Below are 23,127 nucleotides of genomic sequence, written 5' to 3'. Positions count from 1 at the left end.
TCCAGGAAAGTCAGCTGCCCAAGCTTACATACCCTCTTTTATCAGCCACAATAGAGAGTATGTAAACAGTACAAGGAGTTGACCTGCAGTATTTGTGCACTTTACTCTGTATGTTACACATATGGAGGGAAAAAAAAACCCGCAGTTGGCGTGATGCATGGACCTGTGGTGTGGCACAGTGTCCTGGCAAGTAATTTTATCTGAGTGAGACCCCACAAGAATCCAATCAAATAATTCCCACTGAGAAAGCAGCAAAGTATTTATCTTAAATACATTGTCTTACTAACCCTCTAGTGTTACAGTGCACCCAGTCCCCTGAAGCCACAGGGGACTGGGTGCACTGTGGCCAAACTAACGCTTCTTTGGAATCTTTCCATAGCATCTATTTCTATTTAAGTCTTTGAGAAAATATTTGCAGTGGTGTCTCAGTCTATGACATTTTAATACACAGCCAGTGCAGGTTAAAAATAGCAAATGTGTTTGGGAAAGATTCTTTGACTGTAATTTTTTTTTGTATTTAAAGAACTGATGTGTTATCCTTCACTAAATAATTAGAAAACAGTTATTTAGGAAGCATGACCATAGGTTAGCAAACAGTGCACTAATAAACGGATCTGAAAGCAGAAAAACAAACCACTGTCAAATGGTTTCAGTCTCTCTGAAGGTGAGCTGTGCAGTCAGCGCAGCTTCCTTAAAGTCAAAGTCTAATCCTGACTATCCACGCTAGCGTTAACTGGGTTAGGAGGTCAGTCCCTTCATCTACATCAGGACAATCATTTGTGGATCATTAGGAATGGCGTGATCATTTTTTCCTTACGATTTGGATGGTTGTTAAGGGGAAATTATCTCAATGCAGCTGGCTTAAGCCAAAAATTTAAAACAAAATTCACATTTTTTTATTTATTTAATTTTTTTTTTTAAACAAATAATCCACCAATAAAACACCAGTGGCTACTGAATGACCTTTTCAGCTGACAGAGATCAGTTTTCCTATCTGAGACACTAAGCATGCATAACACACACACATATCTTGGGTAAATGATCCAAGAGCAAATATATACAGTCCCCTAACCCTGAACTTTGCATCAATCTTAGTTAATTGCAGTCTTGTCAGGAGTGCGATTATTCAAACAGGTAATGCAAATGTTAATGAGTTCAAATTTGCATATCTTTATTTTCCCATGGTTGAAATGTCATTGGTTATGGCGCTCTACAATGAAGAATGTCACTCCTGATGGCCCCCTGATAGGCTGTTGGCCATTAAGAGGCCAAAAAAGAGCAACTGAAGGGGATGGAGGAGAAATAAATAAGGAGCGGCGCTCAAAATAAAATGAAGACTTTTATATGCAAATAAATAAAAACACATTCACGTAATCATGCCATCATTGCAGTTCTCGGTTTTCAAATTTAATTTTTGCAGAATGTATGATATTGTGAGGTGCACAAAATCTGATTATAAACTGTGAAAGGAACAAATCTGTGTTGATGTCGCTGAACAACACAAACAAAAAACAAAAAAAAAAAACCTCTTTGCAGTCTGAAGTCATGGTTGTCCTTTTAGTGTACGATATGCTGTTGTGCATACTATGCCTTCAACACACATTTCAAGTGTTGTTGGCATATTCCTCATCGTCATGCGCCTGATTTGACATGGCTTAAATAACTATCTTCCTGCCAGTGATTGGCATTCACACAAGAAGGGGTGAGTGGGACTGGGGAGCAGATGGTGACATTCCACATGACCAAACTGATCAATCAGCATGCTGGGACGCAGGTGCAGCACAGGCGGGCAGCACCACACCATCTATTTCACCATCTACGGGGCACAAATACACGGGCACCAATCGTGGCACCCTGAGGGTCTGCATGCTCCTCTGTCCCGCTGTGCCAAGGTTGATGACATCAGAATTTCCCATCCGCTCTTCCACAGGATGCCAAGAAAAAGGAGGAAAAAAAACACACTGTATAAAATCGGCAATAACAGCCTGGCTTGGGATAGGTTGTGTAAGTGACGTCAAACCCAGGGACTCCCATATTTCACCCTGGTACTAAACTGATAAATCAAAGTAAAAAGCAGACAAAAGTGCAGTGTTATTTTGGGGGATTTGATAACAGTATCTGGGGGATAAAAAGACTAAAATCACTTCCTTACTGCACACACAATGCGCATTCTTGACTCTGACAGTGTTACATGAACATAACTAAATATTTAGGCTTAGTTTTTACAGAAACATGACTGATTTCTAGTCATTTTTTCATCGATTAATCTGGTTATTATTTACTTGAACAACTGTTTTGTCTATAAAATGTCAGAAAATAGTTTTTAAAAATGTCAACTATAATTTCCGGTAGGGGTGATTTATTCAAACTTGTACTTGATTTTGTCTAATTAAAAAACAAAAACAAAAAATGAAGCCAGATAGATCAGTAGTCCATCATGCATGAAGAACAGCTACAACCAACATATGGTTGGCATTTTTGTTTGAAAATTGACATATAAATATTAATGTTGAGTTATCAAAACAGTTGCCAAATTATTTTCTGTCATTACTCATTGATTAAGGAACCAATCAATCACTTCAGCTTTTGTTACTTTCTTGTCCACTTGTGCAGCAAAGTTCTTGGATGACCACTTTAATAAGATGCAGGTTACCATCGACATTATACTGCTTGTATCAGACAGATAAAGCTAGTTTGGTTTATACTGTACATTAAACACATAACGTCACCATAATGAGATTCTACACTGTTGCCTGTCAGTGCTATAAAAATGTATTTGACAATTTTTAATTTTGATTTCTAAAGTATTTTATTGCCAATATTTCTTTGAGGACATGTCAGTGAATGCATCACAAAAGCAAACAGGCCTAATATATGTGTCCAGAGGTAAAGGGAGTTGGCTGTGGTGTTTGATACCTACTGGCGTGACTCTCAACTGAGGATCTACTACTTCAGGATAAAACCTGAACACAGTGAGCTGATCTTACAGTCTGGCCTGAGCGGTGGACGAAGTGGGGGGTGTAAGAGGATTGGATCGGCTGTGGCTAAACGGTGCACGTGAGAGCCAGACTCACCGACCTCTGCACAACGTTGACCTTGCTGTCCCACATTCAGCGGCACCTATAAGGACAGGACGGGTGGCTTTAGGTCACTGTCACTCTAATGTGTGACCTGGTCAATATTCAGGGAGCATGTCATGAAATCAAAACACTATGACAAACAAAATAATTGGTGTTTACATCAACAAATGCATTTAAATGTGCCAACAAGTACTGTTTATTTTAAGCTACAGTATACAGAACAAGGTTCAGAATATTACCTTTCATTTTAATTCTCTTAAAATAAAATACAAATTGAAAAAATAAAAGAACATTGTTGGGCTATGGCTGATTGTCCAGACTGGGTGGTCAGCTTAATTTTTATGTATTTCTCTTTATTTTAATATATCTTTTATTTCCAGTGTATTTAAATACTGAGGAGAGCATCCCTGAAAATTACTTGTGTTTGGAAATTTAAAAAAATTAAAATAGCATGTGTTTGATAAGCATAACGGCACATATTCCTTCTAAAAAAGTAATGTTTTGTGTAACAATAAAGCAATGTAGGCCAACTCTTGTCTCCGAACTACACATCTTACATTGAGGAGGTGTTGTGAGGCCTAAGTGTGGTATGTTATGGCCACAAAAATGGCAGCCACTTCAGGAGGAGTGTTGTGTAAATCTTAACATTTGGAGGAATGAGCAAGGGCAAAGACTGCTGAGATGAGACCTTCCAACCCAAATCAGAAGTGACAGAAGATTGACAGTAAAATAAATCAGTCCAGAATAGCCAGCAACCGAAGGTCAAAAATAGAGTGAGAAAACAATGACTAACAAGGAAACAACATTTTCTTGAGATTTAGATGAAGTGTCACCGTTCCACACCTCCGGTGTTGTTCACAAGTCAGCAAATGACAAGGTTTGATGGATGTGTGTGATACGCTGTGGAAAGAAGGAGAAATTGTCAGGAATATCTAAATGTTGAAGCAAAGATCTATTTCATTAAATCACACCAGCAATAAGAATAAGGCACATTCGCCCTCTAATCCTAATTAAAGCATCTGCCTGACAAGTGTATGAGAAAATGTTTTACAATTTCAGACTGTTCCCAGAACACCCACTTACACACAAAACAACAAAATTAAAGATATAATCTTGCAACTTTACATCACAGGTTGTCTGTTCTACTCAAATGTATAGTTTTTATGTTTGATAAATGTCACCAAACAAGGGCTAAAGAGGTCAAAGTAAATATTTCCCTTTCTGCAAGTCAGTGTCATTTTTATTGGCCTTTAGTATGATAAATGAATGTTTTATTTGAATGTCATACACCAGAGGGTGCAAAGCTCACCTACAGGACATTGTATATTCCGCAGTAAAAAAAAAACTGAATATATTTCTGACCTGCTCCAGAACTACTCCATACAAACCTTATGCATCCCCTCACATGGCTTCCTCATCATATTTCCACAAACCGTAAGATTTTTGTCTATTACGTATTCTTTGGGAAACAGCTCACAGCTCTATTCTGCACATCTGTCCTTCATTTGTTCATGATTTCCCAAACTACCGCATCTCAGTCTATGATCATTCAAATTCAAGATTTATGCAACTACATAGAGATACCATATCTGCAATATTCACATAATGCATGTTTCTTGCTATACACTAATATGTGTGACCTTTAAGAGAAAGTGTATAATCACAATAAAAATACAAAACATACTCCATAAACATCAGTATAGTAAAGGAATAAATACCAGGTGTGAGATCGAGGACTCAAACTCGAGCAATCATCTTATTTTCATCAGTGATTACTACATACACTTCCCTGCATCACTCAGCCGACCTGTTCTATAATCATTTACCAGTTCACATACATTTTCCAGAGGGCGTTGAACTGTACTCATAACAAATGTGGTGCAGCTTATATGATATATGATTTAAAAAAAACAAGTAGCTTCGCTCAGACTCTCCTTAAACCTCCACCTGCAGAAACATTACACCCACTCACACACTCGACCCTGTAAGGTTTAAAGTACCAACCAGTAGTCAGCTGTGTTAAGTTTGCGCACCTCGATGTCTGACCTTTGCCTCTGACTCCATCATCAGACTCTTTGTACTGAAAAAAAAGGTTTGTTGCTGCAAAGGACAAACAGAAAAGCACTCACATACTGTGCAAAGAGACATGAAATACACATGGTACAAAGAAAGTTGGGGCACAGCAACTTGATGTCTTGCAACATAAAGCACGTAGCAACATTTCTATTATTCCCTTATGTGCCTGCTATTCTTATCTCAAAGTCAGCCAGGTTACTGTACACTTGTAGATACGTGCCTTTCCCATGTGTGCGTCAGTCTATTGCTGTCTTGCATTATGTTTCACGACCATGGTGTCAGTGGAGCGGTGGATTTAACGTTGCCGGTTTCCATCAACAGATGGCAGCATAAAATAAGTCATGATGAAAGAATTTATTTAGGTCTTGTTTTTCTTGACCTGGAGGCTTGATTCTTTTGATTTTTTTCCCACATTTTTATTCTCATGAAGGAAATTTATGGATCATTATTAATTATCTGAAGGTTAAAAGAAGTGCTTATCATCAAATTAACAGCACGTGTGTGTGATATGTCATTTATGGCAGGTTTAATGATGTGACATAAGCGTTATATTTGTGTCTGGTCAGTCTCAGTTCAATTTCATCCTCTCAGGTTATTTATTTTTTTTCCGCCAACTGTGTCTCAGATTTCAGGCGAAGGAAAAAATAGTAAGCTGTGTGATGAGCAAAGAAAAACCTTGGGACAATCTGTCTGTGAAGTGTCCCCGCCGACTGTCTGAGCAGATAACCATTCGATAGGAAGATATAGGTGGATATCGAGATCAATACATGCGCTGGTGTAAACGACCGGTTTACACGGTGTAGTGATATCATCCTGGCTGTTTACCCGTCATTGTCACTATCTGATCAACCAGCTTCCTGCAGCAGCGCCCCCACCGGCTGACAGCGTAACTGCTGCGCACTGGCAGCGTCAAATTAGACACAATGAAAAACTAAAGCCCCGGTGTGGATTTTAAAATTAAAACTCGGTTTAAATGACATGCACAATTCCGGACTTTGTGAAATCTGAGTGTTTGCTAATTTAGTTAGGTGCTTAATAAAGCAGTGTATGTTGGGGGAAAGTTATGAGTATGATCGTAATTACCAATCTACCATAAAAAAAAACTGTCAATTTTGTAGCTGCTTATTTTGTCTGACCACCACTCACTAACCTGAAGATTTTCAATTTAGCATAATATAAGATATAAAAAATATTGGTTTTCTAATAACTCCTACTTCTATCTGTGGAAAAAAAATTGCAGTGGAGAAAAAGTACAATATTTCCCTCTGAAATGTGCTTAGATAGAATAAAATGAAAGATGTTGAGTGGAGTACAAGTACCTTAAAACTGCAAGCATACTGAAGCATTTACTTTCTTTTTACCACTGTATATCAGGGACTCTAAATGCCTGAGATTTACTATGTGGAAATTCATTTGCAGTCATTTGATGAACTGAAGAATAATAACATGAACTGAAATGTAGTATTCCAGTTTGTGTGTGCACACCCAATCCTGCATTACTCTGTAATTTTTAATGGGCAGTTTCATGATTTTTCAAGTCTGTGTTAAAACAGTGGTCAGATGCTCATATGAACTGAACCAGTTTTGCTTGCTGTAATCGTCCCTCCTATTCATACTGTCCAACACTCCCTTCCTGATCGTATAATGGCCTGTATGAACAGAAGAAATTATTACAGCAAACAGAAACTCTTTGAATCTTCAGAACTGAGCAAAGGTTTAGTCACAGAGAGCTATCTTCAGAAACAAGAAAAACAAGGAGTTCTGCAACAGATGGTCTGGCCCCCACCGAGACTTGAGCTCAACATCATGGAGACAGTCTGGGATCACACGAAGAGACAGAGGACACTGAGGCAGCTTAAATCCATCATAAGAACTGTGGCGAGTTCTCCAAGATGCTTGGAATAAACCTTGGTGTGTACAGAGGAGAACTGGTGCTACTAACTGCTAAATAAAAGATATTCATGGCACTATTTCTGAAAGCATCCTCACTCATCCTTATGTGCCTAAAACTTTTTTTTTTTTTGCACAGCACTCTCTATAGCTGGGCATTTTTTTATTTAATGTTTTAAGACAGTATTGACACGTCAAACTTCATGCTTTTATATCGACAGCGAAATCGATTGTGTTTCCGGTCTGGTCTCTGCTACGTGTGTGCACCTTGACGCAGACAGCTCGTCTGTAGCTGCTGCTGGCTGCTGCTGCAGGCGTGCTATTTGCGGCAGCGGAGAGACCTCCTCGAAATGCCTTTTGTATGCCCGGGTGTTTTTTTTTTTCTTTCCGGTTTTTGTTTTGCGTTTTGCGAGGGTCAGATCACAGCGTTTGTAGCCATGCTCTGCGGTGGATTCAGCGGGCTGTCCTAGCTGACTGAGCCGCTCCAGCAGCGGTGGGTCCGGTGCAGTGCACAGCCGGGGATGAGGCCTACTTGTTAAAGCTCCCCCACCACCCCTCCATCGTGATGGCTGATGATCAACAACAACCTGGTCTGAAGCCTGCCTCGGGATTAGGCTCTCTTCCAGCGCTGGTGCCAGGACTCCAGGGGCCCGAGGCTAACGCGTTACAGTTCAAAATAAAGAATTCAATTTGGTAAGGATGGACATGGTCCTCAGGCAGCCACACTGTCCTTTTCGCTAGCCGTAGCCTCGTAATTAGCGTATCTAGCTCTGGAGTGGCAGGGAGGCAGTGAGCTGCACAAAGCGGCTGAAAATAACACGAGTGGTCCCGGTGATAACCGCGGATATTTTAATCGAAACACGGCGGCAGAGAGTCAGAGCCGCGCTGTCTGGTACCTGTTTATTAATAACACGTTAACGTCGGCGTGCTTCCACCTGTAGTAGCTATAATCATCAGCATCGAGCCATAGGAGGCCATGTTACAGATGACACCAAATCCACCGGTGGTGTTGATGCTCAGGATGACAGGTGTCAAGTCAGACAGCTCCACAGATACAGCTCCACACTGATTTAATGCTGCTAACGACAAAGAGATGGAGAGGAAATAAAAATTCACAATTATATTAATTGTCAGAATACAAGAAGTTCCTCTGATAGCGATTCAGTTTTTACAGTTCAAGATGATCTACTGTGGCTTTGGAAATTCCTTATGCAGTTTCAGCTTGGTTCCCCATTAACATGCAGTAAATTGTGATTAAAATCATCTAAATAACTTTGCATTTTATCAAATGGATGAATCCAGTTGTTATGACACACCGTTGAGTTGCTTTGGAGAGAGCACAGAGATCTTCTTCACCTTTTGCACACAGTCAGTCTACGTGCAATAACCCACAGTGACAAAGAAAAAATATGTTTTTTAGAGTTTTTTTTTTTTAATTTGTTAAAAATAAATAAATGATATATCTCATTTACATAAATATTCAGATTGTGTGCCGTGGGATTCAGCTACATCCTTTGATGCACCTGCTTTGATTATCCTTGAGATATCTGTGTCTGAAATCGTTATTAACTCAGATTACTATACTATATATATATCTATCTCTTCATTAAATAGTGCACTACTTTCACTGGCAGCCATTGTTTGAATTTCAGGATTCTTAATGTGGAATTTATGCAAATAATAAAAGTAATGATGGCTGAATACCATTTAGCTGCTTCAGTTTTAGGGTGCTGGTACTGAACATGCTGGATCACTGTCAGGGATTACCAGGACATGTCAATATAACAAAGTCAGTATTAATGTCAATAGTTAAACATGCTTTTTCTACTATTTACAACTCAAAAAGTGTCTCTGGCATGTCCACTGCTTTCTGCTAGACCTTGGTTGGAGTCCACCTGTGACAAATTTGACTTACTGAGCACAGAGGTTTAGTGTAGTGTATGGTTTAGTCCATATGAGGTCTGTGCAGTTTTTTTGAGATTAAATTCTGACAAGGTATAGCTTTAAGCTTTGAGTGAGTACAGTGGATGAAGTATGAAGCCACTAGGACTCTTTGTGGAGCTGGTGTTCCAGGTAAATCGTGTAACCAAGCAAGAAGAGCCTCAGTCACGCAGGTGACAAAGAAGTTGTTCGGGCTATTAACACCATTTCTACAATAAAACAGAAGGGTAGCAGCACCATACTGGGGCAGGGGCATGAACAGGGAGACCCGTCAGTTTTGTGTGAAGAACAGTTGCAGCCAGATCTGTGGAGGGACCTTGAGAGGATCTGCCTGGAAAAAGACTTGCAGGTGTTAACGGTCGTTAAATGGGCTTTCGACAGTACTGAATAAAGGCACTGAATTATTATGTAAATGAGAGATTTACATTTTTAATGAACATGTTTTCATTTTCCCCAAAAATGGTTTGTTGTGTGTAGATTATCAAAAAGTACATACATTCCATTTCAAGTAAAATAGTCTGAACACTTTCCAAACCTGCTATATATCATAATACCTGAGTAGATATAGATAATAAAATGTCACTCTGTCTTCATTGCACTTTACTGCACGTTGATATAATGTTTTTTTCAGCACATCTAATTTAAATTAGAATATTTTAAGAAATCATAATAAAAAAATTTCCCAGTGTGGTCGGTCTGACTGTTTGTATAAAAACCATAAACAAAACAGGGTTTAGGAAATAAAAACAAACTCAGCTGAAACTCCTGCTTCTATTAATCTCACACTCATTCACATTTCTGTCTTTTGCTCTGTTTCTCATTGTAGCAAATCTGTACAATCAAAAGTGGACAGCATATTGGTGAGTATTCATAACAAACTGTCCTTCATTAGGACAGTCAGTCTGCCACCCCCATATTATCAGACAGACAAATACAACTGTTTACTTGTGGGTCATCAGACCAGGTGTGCATCTTAGCTTTTGATAAATAAAAGTATATAAATGTATGTTTCATGCCTTTAACCTGATGAAGTGACTAACTGAAACCATGATGCTTAAATTTGCTTATCTGTTATTTACATCACAGCTGTAGACATAAAATAGGGCATAGAATGATAATATGTACTATAGTACATACTATAGTATACATTATTCTGCTGCCATATTATACAGTATTGGCTTCTGAATAAATTTTCCAGTATATACAAAGAACCAACTAACATGAACAAATATACGAGAATATAAGTAGGTTACTGAGTGTTTGTGTGTGTGTGTGTGTGTGTGTGTGTGTGTGTGTGTGTGTGTGTGTGTGTGTGTGTGTGTGTATCAGTGTATTAATTTTTCTTAAATCAGTAAAAACTGATCTATTTCTGCACATTTTGTTGTGGATTTATCTGAGCTGAAGTGTCACACACCTTGTGTTGAGCAGCAACCAAAGCTGCATGATAAAGCTTTTGTCTATTTTTATGTCACCACTAAAAAAGAAAAAATACAGACAGAGTCTGTATTTTAATTTCAACAAGTCTGTCTGGTGCTTGGCAGATTTCAGCAGGCAGGTTCAGTTCATTTCACTACAAGTCCTAATAAAATATCCACCTTTTAGCACCTCTGAAGCTTACAGCATCAGATTAGGGCAACTGATGCTCAAATGGACTATAATAAAGGGTTAATTCCAGTGTAAACATTGAAAATAAATGTATGTAGTTTTACAGATGATTTAATATAACTCATTTAATTGTCATTTGAGACATTTGAACAGGATTCTGGAAACAAAAATCAAATTAAATGCAAACTTCTAAGGTTGCCCAGGTTACCAGTGTACATGCTAATGCCAGGCGTATAGGCCATCTTAGATAGTCCAAGGAAACAAACAAAAAACAAATATATATATATATATATATATATATATATATATATATATATATATATATATATATATATATATATATATATATATATATATATATATATATATATAGGAATGGTGCAAATGAAGAAAATTAAATCTCCAGCCATGGTATTAGCAGAGAAGTATTCAGGTAGTTCACTCTATGCTTGTGTAGAGAGAGTGTAGTAAATAGCATTTTCATTCACTGCTCATTGGCTGACAGCTCTCACCTCATTCATTCAAGTATTGGTTCCCCTAGCAACAAAGAGACAAATAGAAAGGAACAGGTAAGATGAATCCATTCCTAGAAACCAATTGAAAAATAGATGGAGCAGAATCAATAGTAAGGAGCCTGTGTGCGACTGTCATACCTGTGCAGTATTTTGAAATTGGCGCTAAATTTAGCGTGTGCTTAAATCTGTCTGTCCATTTGTAAAGACCTAACCGTTCGATTTTGATTCTTTTGATTGGTGCCACCTTCTGACTTTATTCATGAAGTATTCAATACTTCATGAAACATACATTTATAGATTTAGTTACAGGGGAAAATGGAAAGACTTTAGGATACCAGCCTGCATTTTATTTACTTACTTTTGTTTGAATGATCTTTTGACTTGTTTCCTTTGTGATATTTTTATTTTCACAGCAAGATGTTGAGAAGTTTACAGACATCGAAAAACTCTACCTCTACCTTAAGTTGCCTTCTGGTCCCAGCAGTGGCAATGATAAAAGGTATGTCACAGACACACACTTTACACTCCGGTTTTCCACTTTGCTCTTTGGCCTTTTTTTTTTTTTTTTTTTTTGTCTCACACACATTTGGCTGCTTTGTTGTGGCTCTCATTACATTATTGGCACTGTCGTCTCATTGCTTGTCAAAAAGTCTCTATCCACTGGCTACTGCACAGAGTCAATTTAGGCTGATAGCTCCTAGACATTTTTTTTTCTGGGGGTGGGGGGGGGGTTGTTCCTTCATAAGAAATAATCGCTCATTTTCCAGCTGTATGATTGAATATCATTATGACACAAACCACTGATATGTGTAGATTTTTGCTATACCTAGCTGTCTGTGTTTCATTTGTTTCCCCATATCTATTCATCACCCCAACCCCCAAATTCTGCCCATTTGGACTGAGAATGAGAGGGGGTCCTCCACTCCTGGATTATGGTATTGAAGTTTCTGTATTAACAAGAAATGATGCATACAAGTTCAAGGACACCGCTTCACCAGATTTGTTTTTCTCATGCACTAATTTCAGTGATCAGAGTTCCATGTCATCAAGCCGTACTCAACAGATGTATGCATTCAACTGGATACGGAATCACCTAGAAGAGCACCCAGAGACTTCCCTCCCAAAGCAAGAGGTGTATGATGAATACAAGTGAGTGTGTGACCTTCACAGTGTGACCAGGGGAGGTGAAAGGGGTCAGAGGAGGAGACCAGTGTTTGTTTTACCCTTTAATCTTATGGTGGATTTTCTTTTCTTACAGGAGCTATTGTGACAATCTCGGCTACAATCCACTGAGTGCAGCAGACTTTGGAAAGATCATGAAGAATGTCTTTCCTAACATGAAGGCACGTCGGCTGGGCATGAGGGGCAAATCCAAATATCCTTTAATGTTGATGAACCCGTCAACAAATTGTCCTACTGTTTTGTTGTATGTGGAGTTTCACTGCTGTAAATTTGTGTCACTTTGTTTTCATTTTAAAGTTTTAACAAGCTCCTATTAAGGGCCAGCCTTCTAAATTTATTATGTTTACTATGAACATAAAAACTCAAAATGGACAAACTGGGCATAGCCATTAGCCAAATAGCATTTTAAACATCTTTATTGCTATTTATATTTCCATAAAGCCTTGGATCATGTGTTGCTCACAGTGTAAATGCATGAATATGCACAGTGGATAATCTCTTCTGACTTTGTCAAGACAAAATAAAAATACTGTTTAAACTGTACATAACATCATTAATGCACAAGCAGAGGCACATGGCGTCAATGAGGTGCCAGTGAGAAATCAAACTTCCTAAAATATTGTCAGTTCTTAATGTGATTGCGGTAATTAGGGGATTTTATCCTACACATGCAAAGGAATTGTAAAAATGACGTAATGCTTGTGATCCAGAAGGAAATTTCAGTTTCAAAAGATTACAACAGGAAGTGCCACATAAATGGTATGTGTTAGTAGTTGTCAGTTTTGTCAGTGCGCTGAACACATTGCTCTGTGGTGACTTAGTCTGTAATACTGTAAACCACTATTGCCAAAAACCTGTTGCCAATATTGGTGGTATTTAAAGAGTCCGTTGCAGGGTATCCACGGCACAGAGCTGAAAAGCTAATGTTTGGCTGCAGAGTTTGTTTTTTACCATTTCGGGCAGATTTTCAGAGCAACTTCTTTGTTGATCCAAAGACTAGCAGAGGAGAGATTAGAGAGTTTCAGAAAAGGATTTGGCCAGACTCAACGTAAGGTCAGCATCAGCGTATTATACCCATTTCTGTATCCAGAGCCATGAAGTTTTAGAAACCTTAACTCCTTCTTACATACTGTTATAGCGGGTTGAGGAAGAAAGCTTTTGTTCACATGCCGTCTTTACCCAACCTGGATCTGCAGAAGTCTGGTGATGGGGTAAGTTACATCATAAGAATTTCAAAGCATAAAGCTAATATCAAGTTACACTTTCAAGGTAGTCCGATGCTCATGCACCTGCTGCTCTGCTCGGTCTGACTGTAGTGTGAGCTGATGGAGCCGACGGGCCAGTCGCCAAGCGCTGAAGATGAAATGAGATCTGCGGCCTGTGGACTGGTGTGTGAGTGGGCTCAAAAGGTCCTGAGTCGTCAGTTTGACAACGTGGAGGACTTGGCCCGCTTCCTGCTCAACAGCCACTACATTGGTACTAAGTCCATGGCTGCACTCACTGTTATGACCGGAACGCCCACAGGTAAAGATGTCCTCTGATCTGTTAATTTTACTACTGTGTATGGATGTCATGTTGACATGTTTTGAGGAGGGATATATTAAATTGGAAAGGGTTAGGTCAGCTAAGTGCTGTTACCCAGGGCTGTGGTAGAACAGTTATACAAACCGATTTTCATTTATTTCAGAGGATTTGTGTATATATGTGTCTACACATCTGCACCTCACTGTCTGTGCAGATTTGAAAGATGTGAAAAATAAATTATGAATTATTGAAAAATTCATTATTGCACTAGGGTACACCATGAAAGTGTAGTCTTATGTTCTCAGTCAGATAACAGCCTGACGCAGCCGTTAAACAAATAGAAACTGGCCCAAATTCAAAAGGAATAGCAAAAATAACTAATAATAATAATTATAATACAAAAATACATTTTTAAATAAGGAGATGTTATGTAAACTAAAAAAACAAAGGATTTGATCCATATTTTATACTTAGTTCAATAGCTTGCTGACAATTAGAATGACAGTATATACAATATATTACTGAAATAGCTTTTTCAATTTTAAACCTTGTGCAGGTTTGAAATGCTTGGTAATACTGTTCATAGCTGCCAATTATTGATCAGTTTTTGAAATGTTCTTCCCTTGACAGGAATGAAGACGCCAACTCCTGCTTCTGCGTTTGTGCCAACAGCTGAGGCAAACTCTTTCCAGCCCCAGGTGAAGACCCTGCCTTCTCCCTCTGTTGATGCAAAGCAGCAACTGCAGCGAAAGATCCAGAAGAAACAACAGGAGCAGAAACTGCACTCACCCCTGCCCAGTGAGACCCAGGTCAAGAGAGCGGAGGCCAGTACCCCCGGGCCCACCATCCCCTGTGGCAGCCCTGCTCTGCTGTCCCCTCAGCCCACCATAGGCATTGTAGTAGCAGCTGTCCCCAGCCCAGTCACGGTATGTGACTGAATTTTTCCCACTACTTATTCTCAGATAAGTTATTGATGAATGTGCCCAAATGTAATTTTATGTTCTCTCTGTTTTTTGTACCAGGTACAGAGAAGCAGGCAGTTGATGACCTCCCCCAGCCCTGTAGGGACAGCAGAGGGAAAAGTGTTGCCTGTGAACTTCCAAGTGGTCACTCAGTCTCTTAAGCAGTCCCCGAAAACTCCCCAGAATATCTCAGCTAGTCCTGTGGGTGACCGTCTGGCACGACACGGTACAAGATACGCTCAGATCCTGCCCAAGCCCTCTGCCACCAGTGCCATCACGCTGCGCTCACCCCCCACCCTGCTCATCACCAACAGCCCCATAAAAACTGTGATGCCCTCTTCCCACGTGAGCTCGGTCAATGTGGTGAAGATGACAGCGATCGCTCTGGCTCCCAGCAGCAGCAGTAGTAACAGCAGTAGCACAACTGTGCGTCCTGCCTCGGCGGGTGTGAGTACCACGGTGGCTTCGGATGATTCCCAGCAGTCACATGGTGGGAACTCGGCTGCGCCTCAGTCTCCTGCAATTAGACCCGGTGCCCCAGCATCCACCTCGGCCCTCTCCACTGACACCAAAGTGGTGTCTGAAGCTGGAAATGACAGTAACCCCACATGTGGCACAGAGAAAACTGCTGTTGGGGCCAAAGAGGAGAGAGTGGCGAAGTTCAGGGCTGCCAGTGAGCCAAGCTTCCTGGTTAAGTGTTCTCCGGGACCAGATAAAGGGGTTAGGATAAAAAGTGACCCCACATCCTCTCCCACCTCGGTAGCTGTAGCTGGGATTCAGGACAGCAATAACAGTAACTGCCATGACAGTACTTTGTACTTGACTGTTGATAATCAGAACTCCAATGGCAACATGTCATCCAATGGCTCATCCGCTGTTACCCCGATGTCGAAGGATCCCTGCCCAGATGCCAAGAGCCCCAGGAAGCGCACAGGCCCAGGCGGGGATTCCCATGTGATTCCTGTGAAGAGGGTGTTTATTTCCCAGCAGCCACTGGCTGTAGTTGACAATCCAAAACCTGGAGTCAGTGCTGCAGTGAAGAGGATCCCCCGACCGGGAACTCCTGCTAGACCAGAGAGTGCCCCCTGCAAAGTGACTGTGAAACACACACCCATAGGGCCCACGCAGATTCTTGCACTCTCCGACTCGCCCATCACACACACTGAGGGCTCCCAGACTGTTGTCAAACCCCAGGCCTTGGTGGTGAAACACGAAGACCATTCTCTCAGCACTGACACCAGCACTGGAGCAGCCGGAAACAACCCGTCTGATCAGGTGTTGCTACAGCAGATCACTGGGGACCCTCGTGCCATACCAGCCAACTCAGGAGCACACGAAGCCTCTGTGATGAGTGAATTAAAGAGCACAATATGGGAGGAGGGACAGCTTGATGAGCTTCGGAAGCAGGCGTTTGCTCAGCAGATACCAGCAGAACACAAACAAGCCCCTACTGACCAACTTTCTATTATAGCTCAACCTGCTGAGGCCTCAGGCCAGCTCACCCTCACCCAGGAGATGGTTGACTTTGCAGGTTCTCAGCCCAACATGGACTACTTCCCGTTCAACGATGACGACATGACCCAGGACAGCATCGTGGAGGAGCTGGTTCAAATGGAGGAGCAGATGAAGCTGAAGGGTCTGTTTGGAAGCTGTGTTGACGTGTCTCTACAAGGCCAGTCAGCCAGCAACCAAGGCTCTATCTTGAATGCTCACCAGACCAGCACTACCTTCTACCACTCTGCCCACAGTAGTACCACTCCCGTCCAAACTCCCACTCCAACGCCGACACCAACCCCGACACCCACCCCCACTTCTGAAATGACGCTTGGGCACAGCTTGACGAGAGAGAGCCCCTGCTCCCGCATGGCTCCCGTCACCCCTGTGGATGGAGCCATGGGTCGCCACACCCCTATCAGCACACCACTGTCCAACTGCAGCAGCAGCGTCCCCCCAAGCCCGGTAGAGTGTAGGAACCCTTTTGCTTTCACTCCCATAAACTCGAGTATCACAGGTTATCATGACGCCAGTATTGTCTCCAGCAGCCCTGTGAAGCCCATGCAGAGGCCCATGGCTACACACCCTGACAAGGCCAAACTGGAGTGGATCAACAACCGCTATAACAGCAACTCTGGAGGCCCTCTTTCCAACCATAGTATTGGTATTTTGCCCAGCTACCAAGACCTGGTAGATGACCAGTTTCGTAAGCCACATGCTTTTGCAATTCCAGGCCAGTCATTTCAAGCCCAGTCGAGACAGGATGCTGCTCATTTTGGCCGTTTGACTCCCATTTCCCCAGTGCAGCAACAGCAGCAGCAGCAGCAACAACAGCAACAACAAACACCGCAGCAGCAGCCACAGCAGCAGCAGCTGGTTACAGGTGTAACTACTCCCACTAAGCAGGAGAGTTTTGCTGTGCCTGCACCATTAGACAACAAAGCATCAACCTCATCTGCGTCCATTACTTTCCGTTGCCGCAGTGTTAGCCCTGCAGTGCGCCAGAGGAACTTCAGTGGCAACACCGGCCCTCCAACCACCACCACAAATACCACCACCACCACCCGTACTGTGGTTTCACCCTTTAACTCCCCCATCACCTCTGAGGTGCTCAGCATCCTGTCCAACACCCAGACAGTCAGCTCTGTCCACAGCATGGCCCAGCGTAGCCAGTCTGTACCGCTGAACATCATGATGCAGAGTGAGATGCTGCCTGTGCAGGGTCAGAGTAACACCGCCAAAATCACCAATGTTCTTCTCAGCAAGATGGACGCTGATGGGGATGATTCTGTCCGTGGCCTGGGCATAAACAACCTCCCCTCTAACTACACGGCCCGTATGAACCTCACACAGATCCTGGAGACAACTCCTGGCTTTGCTGGAGGAACTACTCACCAGACTCAGCTGCCTGTCAGCTCCAGCCCTGCTGCCTTTGAACTCCAGCAGCATGGCTACCTCACCACTGGCAGTGGAGAACAGGTGAGTTTCTCCACTGGGGACAGCCAAGCACAAGTGGGTCCTGGTGAGCAAGACCAGCAGCAGCAGCAGCTCCAGGAGAATCCTGTGCAGACACAACCACAGCTCCTGCTCCAGAGCACACAGCAGCAGGAGGTGGAGGACGAGCAACAGCAGCTGGATTTCAACAACACTGTCAAGGACTTGTTGGGGGATGATGGTCTCAACCCCAGTTCCCAGTTGGTGGGTCAGGTAGCTTCAGAGCTTAACGCCGTGGCATCTGACTTCTCAAACGACATCAGACTGACCTCAGATCTGTCCAGTAGCATCACTGACCTTAACACGTTGGACACCAACCTACTGTTTGATCCGAATCAACAGCAGGAACAATATGAAGATTCAACACTGGAAGAACTGAAGAACGACCCGCTTTTTCAGCAGATATGCAGTGATACTGTGAACTCTGGTTTTGACTGGTTAGAAAGCAAAGACCAGCCTACTACAGTAGAGATGCTGGGCTAATGTTATCTTTTACTCTGTATGATTTCTGTTCTCTGTTGTTTGTTTGGTGCGTATGTAGTATATCTGTTTTTAAAACTATAGTTTGTTGGGATTTTTCTGGACTTTGCCGTTCTGTTCTGTTAAAAGTGCCAGGCTTACCAGAAAATCTCTCCTACTGACGTTTAGTTACTTCTCTCCTTTTTCATTTGTCACCCAGAGTTTCAGTACTTAACCACTTTTCTCCCTCATCTGAAATCAGAAATGTAAGCCTTTCAAGTAAAAAGTCTGAGTACTTGGTGGCAGCATGCACTCACAAGAGCAGATTTGTATGGTATGAACATCAAGAGGATCGTAATCTTCCACGTTATAGCCAATCAATAATGCAATATTTGTATTCAATGAACACTTAATGAAAGTGAGATGGGTAGGAAAATTGGCACAAAAGACTTCACCAAAAAAAAAACGTATGCTGTTGTATAATTATTTTCAGTGTGTGCAGTTCAAGTTCAACCAAATGGAGACAATATTGGGATTGTAGTATATGCACATAATAGTTGTAGTACATTTGCCTGCCATATCTGAATATTAAAAAGGGTAGCATCCCATGCTGCCAGGTGCTGAATTTATGACATAATCTTTATACTTTATCATATACCAAATCAGTGGAAAACTGATTCACATCTGAGCATTGTCCAAGAGTGAAATTTTCTTAAAGCCTATACTTCTTGTACTGTTTAATATCTTATAAAGGGAGTAGACGAATCAGTAGTGAGAAGGTGGGAATTTAGGCCTCTTTGTGGACTATACATTGAAAGGAATCAACAACTGGCTGCCTTATTCCCAAAGTCCAAGGCCTTACGCCATCTTTAGAGAGACTGTATATAGTATAATGTTAAGATATCTTCGGAACCATCCAGAGCTTCATCATATCAAGGCAGCTGTTACTCTGATATTTTCAGTACTATTTCTTATTCTGTTTTTGTTTTGCAGTGTTACAATTTAGACGCGTATTGTATAGGCTTACGACGACACTGTGTGTGCCCTTATCAGTAATGGATTTAGAGGAATCTGATTTGCTTTCATGAAAACCATGGCAGGCACACTTTTCAGTCATGAGATTTTTTTTGGCATGCTATACTCCCAGCTTGGATAAGTATATTAATGGTATGGAGAAGGCTTAGTTACATAGAAGGCTAAAGGCTGACGTTTTGATGTCATCTTGAGATCAAAAGGAAGTGAAATTATTGTTTGTGGCGATCCAGCCTTATTTCCATACCAAAGATGATCTGTTTGAATAACATAAGAGATTATTACACTTAGAGACACTCCTAGTAAACATTAACAACAACGGGAAACGGGCAGCCTCGGAGATATAAAAGAGTTTTATTGCATTTGAGGAAAAGGATTAAGTTGCATAAATCTTATGTACAGTATGTAAATTTGTGAAATGGTCACTGTCCTATGTTTTATAGGTAACCATGGACCTGAAAGCATGTTGAAACCATCACTGCTAGCCAGGTAGGCTATGTGATACAGTAGGATGCTTGCTTGAGTTTTTGGCTATTGTCAATGTTGTATAAGTCATGTTTAAGCTCCATCTGTAAATAGGATAGATACATAGAGATTTGATGTATCAAGACACTATATTATGGCCATTATTCTAGCTAAGTATGTGCCATTTAAAAGAAAAAAAAAGCTTAACAGATCTATAGTCGGCAAGATACTGTATGTTGTGTGTTACATTTCTGGCTCAATGTGTCGTAAAAGTAATGCTGTCTGGTCTCGCTTGCTGATTTTATTTTATTTTTTTCTATTCAAAGATAATAGGTCTCTGCGGTTGCAGAAGTGATGTGTGCTTTGAGCAGGATCAATAGCATGGTATATTGAGAAAAAGTTGTGATACTGTTAGCTGGTTGCAAACATCTCTGTGACAGACATTGTGCTCGAAGCCTTTCAGCAGACACTGGAGAAAAAAATGATTACTCATGTTTCAACAAACTTTGGAGGTTCACATTATTGCACTAAATTTTTATGACACATGGCTTTGCCACATCTTTATGGACAAATGTAATGATGGATGCCCGCAAAAAAAAAAAGAAAAAAACATTTTTATGACAAGATGAGTAAGGAAATTAACTGAATTGTCAGAAAATGACTAATTGTCTTGTAGCAAAATGTGCATTAATCTCAGTGAGATACACATTTCTTACTCATTCTCATACATGAGAATATAAAGCATTGAGGGAAAAAAAAAGTTAAATAACCTTTTAAAACCTACATGCTCATTATGTTGATAAATGATTGTACGCACGCATGTGTGATGACTTCTGTTGTACTTTGTATTCTTGGTAACCACTGTCTTCTGTGATTTGGGCAGGTTCTGTTAACCAGACTGGCAGTGCTAGTTTTATGAGTTACATTACGTTTGTTGTGTGCCGTTTACTAAGTTAATGTTGTTCTATATGTTATGTTGATGACTGTTTTCGGTCGATTTTACATATTCTTATTTTGCTAAATGCATTTGTGAAGAAATTTAACATTTTCTCTCTTCTTTTTTTTTTTTTTAACAATAAGGCACTGATATTTGAATTTGAATGAAGGAAATGCACCTCTTAATGTGTACAGGAGCTCCATCAAGCAGTGACTGATTCTTTACCTTTGACTGACCCAGAACCAACTCTGTTTGACTATCTTGTCCATTTCTACCAGTAGAAAAAAAAAAACCCTCCTCTGTGGTGTTGTCTGGTGTACTGCTTAATGTACAGTAGCTTGTTAATATTGCAAACGCGTTGTTTCTTTTTTCAATGGAAAGTACTCACTGGTGAGATTTTTAAAGTGGTTTTAAAAGCCAATAAACTTTTTTAAAGAATGTTCTTGCGTGTTTATGTGCTGATGATTTTGTATTTTATTGCAGTAAATAAAAAAAAAACAAAAAACAAGATAAAGTAACTTTCCAAGACTTAGTTGTCATTGTAATTTAATAATAGTCATACTAGGCATTAACAGTTGAATTGGCTGATTTATTAGCTAAACTATTTCTATATTAGGTATCATTGTCAGTACTGTTAAAACATCACCAGGTAATTTTAGGAAAGAAATCCATCATCTGTGAATACTGATGTTTATTTGCTTTTAGTCAAACACAAGAGACTTTTAATATTTTAGCAGTCAAGTCTATGCAAACGCAAAAACCCTTCAATCACCCTCTTGACATAAGGTTATAGGTCATCAGCTCTTCAAATGACCTCTAAAGTCAGTGGGGGTGGCCTCTCCTAGAGACAAGCTCCAACCAATCAGAGCCCAGTGCGCTGGTCCTCTGCTCAGCTTTCCCAGGGCCTCATGATATTCATAACATGTTAATGACCTTCACCCTATTGATCATGGCCAAACAGCCTAACCTTTAGCCATGTGGAGCCCGGCGGTAACTGTGACCTCCACACCACAACATTTGGCAACGTGAGTCGACAGATTTCACAAGGAACGCATGATCATGTTTCCTGTTTGTATTCAACTTATCAATAACCAAACAATTTATAGTATAAGTGTAGATAGACAACAACAACAGATAACTCCGGTTATCTGTGTTTTATGCGCTAACAGACATCTTGCCACCCTTTTCACAGCTAAAATATCACTGCAGGTTTTGTGAGAGTGAAGAAAATATATATTTTTTTGTATCCACAGAAATAAAATATCAGCAATTTTTCATTTCTGTCAACTGATGCGTGTCAATAACTGTTACATGAACACAGTGAACTAGTTAATAATCACCCATTCCCAATAAACTACTACATGAGTGTGTTTCCAAATACAGAAAATGTAATTTAAATATATAATAGCAGATGCACGTATTTCTCCCTAAATTAAGAATAATGAAAATGATCTCAAAATCTAAACTACTAAGTAAACATATTACAGGATGCTGTTTAACTGACCATTGGCTTTGAGCGTTGAATTATAACTATAAGACTTTAGATGATTAAATCAATAGTTAGCTTTAATCAATACATAATTACACTTCACTCTCCTCATTTGATTGGATATTGAAGTGTGGAGATGTCTGTTTCTGCCAGTAATCCCTTAAAATCATTACACAACCATTCGTAGATTAGAATAAGATTATATTATATAATATCTTTTATAAGGCGCAAGGCATCTCCCAGTCTGAATGTGATGACTGCATTTACCTGTACCAGTAGATGGGTGTGTTTTGCTGATACAGCATGGCTGATCTAACAGCTGGAGCCCATTGTATTGCTACTGAATGAGTGCTGGGAGACGGGAGGGTCATTGTCAAAAGGCATGGTCGCTGGATCAATATCTGAATTCATTAGGCAGCTGACTTGCAGCCATCAATACCTCCTCATAATTACCAGGTTCTGTGGTAGGAGCAGATGCTGTTCAGTGTGACCTTATTACCAATGGCCCTTGGTAACTGATAATTCTCTATGTTTGTCATCTTATTTTGTTGTTTTAAATATGTGATAAACAGAAAAGAAGATCTCACTAAGCTAAGTCGTTACATGAGAAACCAGTTGTTAATTACTGATCAGTTTGTAGTTTGAAAAATCAGTGTGTAAGGATGTCATGTGTGGACCTGATCAGAGCTCAGTGTGTATGTGTGTTTTAGCTTTATAGCATGTTAATTTCACTGAATGAAATGAAAACTCTCAACTTGTTGAACAACTCAAGTTCAATGAAATGAAATCAGTTCTTGTTTTCTTTTTTTCATATAGCCTCAAAGTTTGAAAAAAATGGTCAATTGTTTTTCTTCATCATTTATGAACATAAAATATTTGGGGGATTCTGGGTTGCTGATGGAGCAAAACAGGACATTTAAAGATGTCTGCAAAGCTGTTCAAAGTTCCCTGTTATTTATGTCAAATAACAAAATGTGATGAT

General features: G+C 40.4%; 1 protein-coding gene across 2 annotated transcripts; it reads left to right on the top strand.

Moving 5' to 3' along the window:
* Positions 1-7,353: 7,353 nt before the first annotated feature.
* LOC121181906 (DNA-binding protein RFX7) lies at positions 7,354-20,980 on the top strand. Of its 2 annotated transcripts, XM_041038128.1 has the most exons (10): positions 7,354-7,739; positions 9,814-9,847; positions 11,521-11,606; positions 12,004-12,042; positions 12,134-12,256; positions 12,366-12,482; positions 13,416-13,500; positions 13,606-13,813; positions 14,444-14,739; positions 14,836-20,980. In XM_041038128.1, the coding sequence occupies exons 1-10, from the start codon at positions 7,612-7,614 to the stop codon at positions 18,244-18,246; spliced, it is 4,527 nt and encodes a 1,508-aa protein (XP_040894062.1). In that variant the 5' UTR covers positions 7,354-7,611; the 3' UTR covers positions 18,247-20,980. The 2 variants fall into 2 exon arrangements, with proteins under 2 accessions (XP_040894062.1, XP_040894063.1); XM_041038129.1 differs by lacking the exon at positions 12,004-12,042.
* Positions 20,981-23,127: the final 2,147 nt, after the last annotated feature.

The sequence above is a fragment of the Toxotes jaculatrix genome, chromosome 5 (genome assembly GCF_017976425.1).
Source record: "Toxotes jaculatrix isolate fToxJac2 chromosome 5, fToxJac2.pri, whole genome shotgun sequence".
Taxonomy (NCBI): domain Eukaryota; kingdom Metazoa; phylum Chordata; class Actinopteri; family Toxotidae; genus Toxotes; species Toxotes jaculatrix.
Note: the sequence above shows the minus strand (reverse complement) of the source record. Positions and strands in the feature narration are given on the sequence as shown.